General features: G+C 36.7%; 1 protein-coding gene across 1 annotated transcript; it reads left to right on the forward strand.

Annotated features, from left to right (window-relative positions):
- Positions 1-230: 230 nt before the first annotated feature.
- Positions 231-8,548, forward strand: SPCS3 (signal peptidase complex subunit 3; the record flags this gene model as incomplete). The annotated part of the gene is made up of 5 exons (XM_080710677.1): positions 231-373; positions 1,690-1,769; positions 3,959-4,029; positions 7,385-7,500; positions 8,416-8,548. 5 exons carry the CDS (start codon positions 231-233, stop codon positions 8,546-8,548), a joined length of 543 nt encoding a protein of 180 aa, XP_080566803.1.
- Between the last annotated feature and the right edge of the window lie 236 nt (positions 8,549-8,784).

An 8,784-nucleotide genomic window follows, 5' to 3' on the forward strand; every position in this document is an offset into this window, starting at 1 on the left:
TCCTGATTGGCGGCGGCGCTAGGGAGGCGGGCCCTCGGTGGGTGTGTCCCGGCGGGCGGGTACGCGCGCGCGTGCGCGCGGCAAGGGAACCGGAAAAAAGGCGGAGCCGCGGCGGCGCGCGCCCCCGGAACGTCCGCACCGCAGGCGGCGCGGGTCGCAGGGAGCCGGTCCGCCGCCGGAACTGGAGCCGGGTGGCTGCGCGGAGACGGGACTCGCGAGCGACGGTCGCGATGAACACCGTGCTATCGCGGGCGAACTCCCTGTTCGCCTTCTCGCTGAGCGTGATGGCGGCGCTCACCTTCGGCTGCTTCATCACCACCGCCTTCAAAGACCGGAGCGTCCCGGTGCGGCTGCACGTCTCGCGGATCATGCTGTGAGTGCGGCCGGGGCCGGCGGGACGGGACCGGCGGCCATGGAGCCGCTCGCCCAGGCCGGCGCCCCGGCGCGCGCTCGGATCCCCGCCCCATTCCCGGGCTTGCTCTTAAATTTTAATTTTGAGTGTGGCCGAGGTCCGTGCCTCCGCTTCCTTCCTGTTCCTCACTTCCCTCACCCACGCCCGGCCAATGAGGGAGCAACACAACAGCAAACCCCGCGCCGCCGCCCGCCCCGTGGGCCGAGGGCTGGGGCGCCCGCCCGGCCCGCGCAACTTGCCGGGTGTCATTGAGGACCCGAGTTTGTCCTGCCTGGCGTTCCGCGTACGGTTTCTGCCTCCAGCACGCAAGAAATAACTTGCAGCCGCTTTGAAGTTAGGGTATTGTTAGGATGCAACTAGAAGCGTCATAGGCTTAAAACGTGCCCGGGGTCTTTCATTTGTCCTTTTTTTTTGGTCCACCTCTGGAATAAATTTATGGAGATGCCCCGGATAAAATTCTCGAGATGTCTTGTCATTTGGCTATTGCTTCTTTTTTTCCTTGATAGCTTTCTTTTTAATTCTCCACCAGTTTTGCCTATGATACGTAGACTTTTTGATCCTCAAACCCATTTACTGTATACCGTTTTACAACAAGGTCTGTCTCTTCTTTAGTTTTACTTAATTTTTTTGATAGAATCTCCAACAATCCAGTCGTCTAATGGCGAACTCTCCGCTTGCTTTTCTTCCTGTATTGTTTATTTTGTTAGATAACTGTTGGAGATTCATGTAGATGTGGGATGGAAACCAGCACTGCCCCTCTGAACTCCTGTGAGGGCTTGGAAGAGCTTGGCACATATTACACACCGAATACATGTTAAATGTTATCTTGAGTAAATTTTTAATTTACAGGGCTTTAATTGTTTTTAAACATGAAAATACCTTGATGTGAGATTCGAAATAATTATGAAATATACGAAGCAGATCTGACACAGTAAGCACTAAGTAAACAGCTGTTATTATTCTGGTTTTCCACACCACCTTGTAGTTATGCAACTTTTTTCTACCTGTTCTACTTGCTTTAGATCAGTGTTTGCAGTTTCTTTTTGGCAGTTTTTATCTTCCCTTGGGCTCTATTCTGTTATGAAAATAACTGAAGATCTTTTTTATTGAGTTAGAATATTTGCCTTGTTTCACACTTCAGATTCCCTGGTTTTGTTTCTTTGTAGAATTGCCTTCACCTGTGTGCACAGCTAGATTTTTTTTTCCCCTGTCACTTAATTATATGAATTACGTGTTATGTATGAAAGATGGTAATTTTTTTTTATCTTTTCTTCTAGAAAAAATGTAGAAGACTTCACTGGACCTAGAGAAAGAAGTGATCTGGGATTCATTACATTTGATATAACTGCTGATATCCTTTAAGGAAATATTTATTTTTCCTTTAGTTTTGTGTTGAGCATGTTGGTTAGATATTTGCAGGACAGTGAGTATGCCTACTGCCTTGAATCAATCAAACCTTGGAAATTCCTGTACCTATGTTTTCATCATTTAAATTGTTTTAATACACTTCTAGTAAATTTCATAGATTCATGAATTTGTTGTGCGAACGTACTTTAAATTTTCCAGACATGTTAAGTTGATCGAAATCTATACAAGAAGGTTGACTGTGAAAGAAAAGGAAAATTAGATCATTTGGTTTAAAGAAGGAAAAATGCTACCAGATTTTGGTCTGCCTAGAAATGCTCTATGTGCACTCTCAAAGAATCCATATTTTATAATGGCAGAAAAACACCTATGTTTAAAAAATGAATTATATTTGTAATAGTTCGAAAGGCCTTTTTACAACTTAGACCCTGTTTCAAAATAAAAATTAAAATAGGGCTGGAGGTGTAGCTCAGAGGTAGAATGTTTCTGGGTTCAATCTTCAGTACCAAAAGACTGATTTTAGGACAATTTCAAGATTTTGCTTGAGTGTTCATCTTTTGACAACTTTGATCATTTGGACCACTTTAAACTTCTTTATGGTCATAATTAATACCTTGGCAATATGTTCTCTGCCATTTCTAGCCTGATCTCATCTGCCTTTCTAAGACTCCATGATTAAGAACAGTGAGAACTTGCATAAAGCAACTATCTGGACATTTGAAGCCGATGAAATGTTAAGAGAGTTTACTTGCTGTTCCTCCTTACTACCGTAGGATTCTTTTTAACTTTTCAGAAGTTATTGAATTTAGAAGTAGGCTTGGAATTAGTCCTAAAGGCCCCTTTTTTAGGAAATAGAGTTTGTTATCAGGAATTAGTCCTAAAGGCCCCCTTTTTAGGAAATAGAGTTTGTTATCAGAAATTGTCAAGCCAGGTGGTGCACATCTGTAATCCCAATACTTGGGAGGCAAAGACAGGAGGATCTCAAGTTTGAGGCCAGCCTTAGCAACTTAGACCTTGTTTCAAAATAAAACATAAATAGGGCTGGGGATCTAGCTCAGGTAGAATGCCTGGGTTCAATCTCCAGTATCAAAGAAAGAAAAAAAAAAGTATATACTAAATTTTGTGTACCGTTAAGCCTTCGTGTCATTTTCAAAAATCTATTCCAGAAAGAGTATAGAACTAGTGTGAAAGTAATTTTGTAGAGTATTATGGTGAATTTCCTACCTCATTTTTATATTAATGTCATTTGTAATATATCATAAAATTATAATAATAAAATTATACCTGTACTTATAAAGAACTATCATACTTCTCAGTTCTAAACGAGTAACTCTTAGTGACTACACATAATTCAAAGTGGAATGTAACTTACCTGTCTGTTCATGTGTGAATACACATAGTAAAATTTGAACGATGTTTATATAGTATTTAATATTATCTAACATGGAGCTCATTTCTCTGTGGTGGCACCAGTATGTATTCTTTCTAGTGAGTAATTCTCCCCACCCCAAGCTGAATGGAGCCAAATTAATGTTGAGTTGCTGCTTATCAAAGCACTTTAGTATGTTGAGGCATTTTCATCTCTGCTGGTATGTAACCAAAAGCAACTGACACTGTATATTATATTTGGTTAATTACTTGAGCCTCTCTGATGTTTGCATATTGCTAAATTTATATAGTATTATATTTTCACTAGCAGTACTAATACTTCAATTAAAAAAAGAAGTAGTGAAGAAACATACCGAGCTACTATTTTTTTAATTGAAGTATTAGTACTGCTAGTGAAAATCTAAGAACAACTAAGATGTATTTAAAAGTTGTGTGAAAGAGAAGGAACATATGTTTTCTCTAATATGCACAAACTAGGGAGTATTAGGGATACCAGAGGGACTCCAGATAATGGAGGGAAATCAGCAAAGCTAGAATGGATGAGTAGGAGAAGAAGAAGGGTCAGGTTGATTGAGGAGCCACAAACTGTGAATGTAGCATGGTCAACCTGGACACTCATTGTTGGGGGAAGTAGGGGAACCGGGCTGGGGGGGGCACCAAGTACTGTATGAATGTATGCTACTTTCAGTATGATCCATGTAAAAATAAAGTAAAGCACCACTACTTGGATGTTTAAAAAAGAGTTGTGTGTTGCTGTATAATTTGTATATTCCTTAATTTGTTTACATTTAGAGAATATATTTGATTGGAATGTTAAGCAGTTGTTTCTGTATTTATCAGCAGAATATTCAACAAAAAATAATGTAAGTATACTTAAACATATTTTAATAGTTACTTTAAAACTTTGTTAGATTTTTTAAAACCTTTTTGTTGTTTCTTTTGAGTGTTCTATAACTCTTTAGCATTGTGGTGTCCAGGATGGTATTTATGCAAAGTAATCAATAGGTATATACGAGAAACACTGTAGTTTTTAGTCATCTAGTTTGCAGTTTAAAATTAAAGAGAAAGATTTCAACCTCTACCAATAATTGCTATGTGAACTGATTAATATTCATGTTCAGTTTTTAAGTCAGATGATCAGATGGCTATGACAATTTGCAAATATTCTAGGGGAAGAATGCTGAAAGTGGTAACATGGTCAGCGTCTATAGGCCAAGAGTTAAAAGTTGTGTACTGTAGAAAAAGCATTTCTAAGGCCATGCAAATTGCAGCATTTTGCAAACTTGTGGGGTTCATGATTATATTATATAGTTTTAAATAATTGCTATAAAAATGGAAAAATAGCTTTTAAAAGATTCCTGCACTGGGTGTGGTCATGCACTCTTGTAATCCCTGTATTTAGGAGGCTGAGACAGGAGGCTCGCAAGTTGGAAGCCAGCCTTAGCAGCTTAGTAAGGCTCTCAGAACTTAGTAAAGATCCTGTATCCAGAACAAATAAAAAATAGGTCTGGAGATTTAGCTCAGAGGTGGAAGGCATCTTGGTTCTATCCCCAGTACCATACACACCCACACACACACAAATAAGATTTCTGCAAAGAAAACCCAGGTTGAAGATAATGCTAATGTCCCAACACATATAAACAATAGGAAAATGGTTGGAGACTTAGATTTCTTTCTCTAGCTGCTAAGTCATATAAAAGGATTAAAAACAAAAAGATAACTTAAATGCTCTACTAAGTTGGAGGAGAAAATTCTGTATTGGTTAAGATTATTTGGAATAGAACTTTGTATTCATTATCAGTGATGATATTAACTAGTAATAGTATGTATGTAATATATAATAAATAAAGGACATCTTTTGGTAAATAATAATAGTATCTAGCTAATCATCAGTAGTTCCTTCTCTATAAAATGAGAACTATTTAAGCTAAAATATTATTTTTCCAGTCAGAATTAGAAGGCTACTGGCAACAAAATTCGATCAACAAAAACTCAGATCTGTGATTAAAACTCATTATAAAGATATATAGTCAGGCTGTAAATATTAAAAAGTTTTGAATCATTTGAGATTATTTTTTAACTCAGTACTAAATATATTTTTCTTTTTAAAAATACATGCTTTGGTTGTCTTATTAGATCATACATCTATAAATAATATTCTGCTTGTTGAGGTCGATTTTACTTTGTTTTAGAATTGTATGGGATTCACCAATCTGTAATTAACTTAGTCTTTATAAATTATAATAACTTTTGTAATTAAGAGCTGTTAAGCTATCAGATTAAAACATACTAAGATTGTTAACTTATGTTTGAAAGCTAGTCTGGTCTGATTTGTAGCTTTTGTTGCAGGTAGGGAATGTGGTAGACTCTTCCTGCTAAATGTTCTAAGGGGCTAGCTTAGTATTTTATACTAAAGATTTGAAGTGTCATGAAATTGAAAAGGGAAATATATGGAATTATATGTTGTTTTACTAGAGAGATTCTCTCATCATTGCAGACTGAAGATGATTTGTAGTTAAAGATGGGTCTACGTTTTTTGAACTGTATTTGTTTTTAAGAAAGTAACACATTAAAGAGCTTTATTTCTTAATTGGAACGTTTAACACTTAAAAATTATATATTTATTTTGAGTTTGAGTGTGTTTGTGTGTTATATTATGCCAACTATTTTGTTAGGCATTGGGAATATTGGATAAGTAAGTTTTGCTCCTTGTTCCTTCAAGATCAACAAAATGTTAAACAGAGAGAAACAGAAATGGCTCTTGAAGATAAAGAGTAACAAGTATATATAATAATATTATCCCACAGAATTATACATAGAATTTAAATATACTTGTCATAAAATAATTCTGATTTGCCCTATTCTAACTACTAAGATACTATGAGTCCAAATTGGACAGGTTATTGCTTTGGTAAATAAGAGATTATATATATAAAGTCTTTTTAATTTCAGCATCTTTGGTTTTGCTCCTTTAGTATTAGTGTTTCTGCTAATGTTAGGAAGAGGATGGCTTTGAACTTGGATCCTCTTGTCTCAGCCTCCCAAGTACTGGGATTATAAGTGTGCGCCAGCACACCCAGCTAGGAAGAGGCTTTAAGTTGTAGGTTTAAGCCCTCTTTTAAAAATAGCTGTTCCACATTTCTTATCAGTTGATGCAGTTACCCATACTGAGCAATCATCTCACAAGCTAATGATAGCTTAGTGAGAACAAATTCCTGGAGATTTAGTGACAGTCATAGTGATATTTGCTTTTCATTTCATGCTCCTAATTTTTTAATGGAACTTGTTTGTAACATGTTGAAATAGAGTGTCTATAAAGAATTGTCCACCCTTTATAATTCTGCCATGATAGAACACCGGTGCACATATTCTTGTTAATACAAAGGGAAAATAGATCTTAAACCTTTCTTTGGTGACTCCTTGACAACTTAAAATATTGAAGATTCACCAATTTTAATGATATAATCTGGCAGCAGTAAATCTATGTTTAACTGTGATGGAACAGGGATTAACTTACTCTGCTTATTCTGTTTTCCCAGTACTATTGAGGGCTCATTCTGACATGAGAGGTATCAGAGAGCTTAAAAGGAAAAGACTTAAAAGAACACTCGTTTTCTAGGGATTCTAGTCTCTCTGGTTCCTCCATAAGATTTTGCCCCCCCACTCCCATTTTATACTTTTATTGGTACATTGTAATTACACATAATCCACGTCATACAAACAATCATGCACACAGGTCTTGGTGTGCTTCCCTTCAGGGCCCACCTCACTACCCACCCTTCCCAGTTCATGATCCTCAGATGATGGTGACGCCTTTGTACTTGGCATAAGATGATTCATTTGAATTGTTTTTTCCATTGGTTCTTCCTTTTACCCTTCCCACCTCTCTCCTCATTCCCTACCACTCTTCTACTGGTTATGACCCCATGATCTTTGCTTTATATAGCTCTAAAACTTTACAGGAAGCCAGGAGAGCTCTGTGCAATAGAGTTGGTTTAGGAAAAGAAACAATTTCTTTTAGGGAAATACTTTTCTCTCCAAAAAAAACTTTGCCCCAATACATATCTGCTTGCAGTCATTTTTTATGTGTCAAGATTTTAGCAAGACCAACAGCATTGGAGACTTCCTGTCAAACTCTTTGTTTACTTACACTTTTAATTTGAAATACTAAGATGCTGTTTCTGATGAGTTCCCTAATTCATGTTTATTTTTATGTAGGCTCTGAACCAAGTTGTCCTTTGGGACAAGATTGTTCTGAGAGGTGATAATCCAAAACTGCTGTTGAAAGATATGAAAACAAAATACTTTTTCTTTGATGATGGAAATGGTCTCAAGTGAGTGATTCTTTGTCGTTTTTTACATTTAGGAAGATGTAAAAGGGAGAGAAAGATATAATGTTTTTTATTTTAAAGAAAAATAGTAAAGGGTAAAAAAAAAATGGGAGAGAAGTATTTATGTGGATGTAACCTGAAAGATTGAGAAGAAATCTAAATCAGGATCTAAAAACCAGTTTTCTTGCAGTGTGTGAAAAGTAATAAACTAATAAATGTCTAAGATTTTATGCTAAGGAAACAGGAAACATAGGTTTGTTTACATATGGGAGGGCTATGATTATCAAATTAGGGGTCTCCATTTTGAACATGAGACAGGGATAATTTAGCGAGAAAGTAGTGCATTGTGTCTAGGAATCAAATATTGGTTCTATTAGTTTTTCTAGACTTCAGGTTACTTAAACAAAATGAGGGAATCCAATGATTGATCTCTCAGGTCATTTTTTACCTCTTATGCTCTGTGAGGTAGTATCAGAGAGGATTTTAGAGGAGAATTGTTATGACCAAACCAAACTTCATATTTTTAAGTGAAAATTCCAGACTGATGGATATTGACTTGTTCTGTTTTGCCCGACTTGATAGTGACAAAATTAGGCTTCAACTAATTGTCTTCCTATTCCTAGCACATGTCTCATTTTATACTCACTGAGTTTTGCTTATATGAGCGTTTTGGTTGTCAGTTATTAATGTACCTGTACATGAGTGGAGATTGGTCATTAAGGGGTATCCACAAATGTAATGCTGATATCTTCTAGTATTGTCTTTGGATTTCAGATGAGGTAAGAAAACAGTTCTGTTTGCAGATTTGAATTCTTGTAAGAAATAGGTACTTTATAAGTATTTGACTGCAGTGTTTAGAATATTATTACTGAACTATAAGTGTTTCTGCTGACTTCTGTTTATTATGTCTTTTTATAGGGGAAACAGGAATGTCACTTTGACCCTGTCTTGGAATGTTGTACCAAATGCTGGAATTCTACCTCTTGTGACAGGATCAGGACATGTGTCTGTTCCATTTCCAGATACATATGAAATAACGAAGAGTTATTAAATTATTCTGAATTCGAAACAACATATTTTTATACTTAATGAATTATATCTCATCCCTTGTATTTTCATTCGTTTTTTTTTCTTTTTATAAGAAATAACATCAAAAGACACGTGTTTGAAAGGAAAGGCTAATGGGCTACTTAAACTTCATTTTACAAACAAAGCAAAACAAAAACAAGGCCACCATAGTGGAGTATTGTAAGGATAAAGCAACTACATAACAAAGATTTGTAAAAG

This window comes from Muscardinus avellanarius (assembly GCF_963383645.1).
Source record: "Muscardinus avellanarius genome assembly, chromosome: 14".
Taxonomy (NCBI): domain Eukaryota; kingdom Metazoa; phylum Chordata; class Mammalia; order Rodentia; family Gliridae; genus Muscardinus; species Muscardinus avellanarius.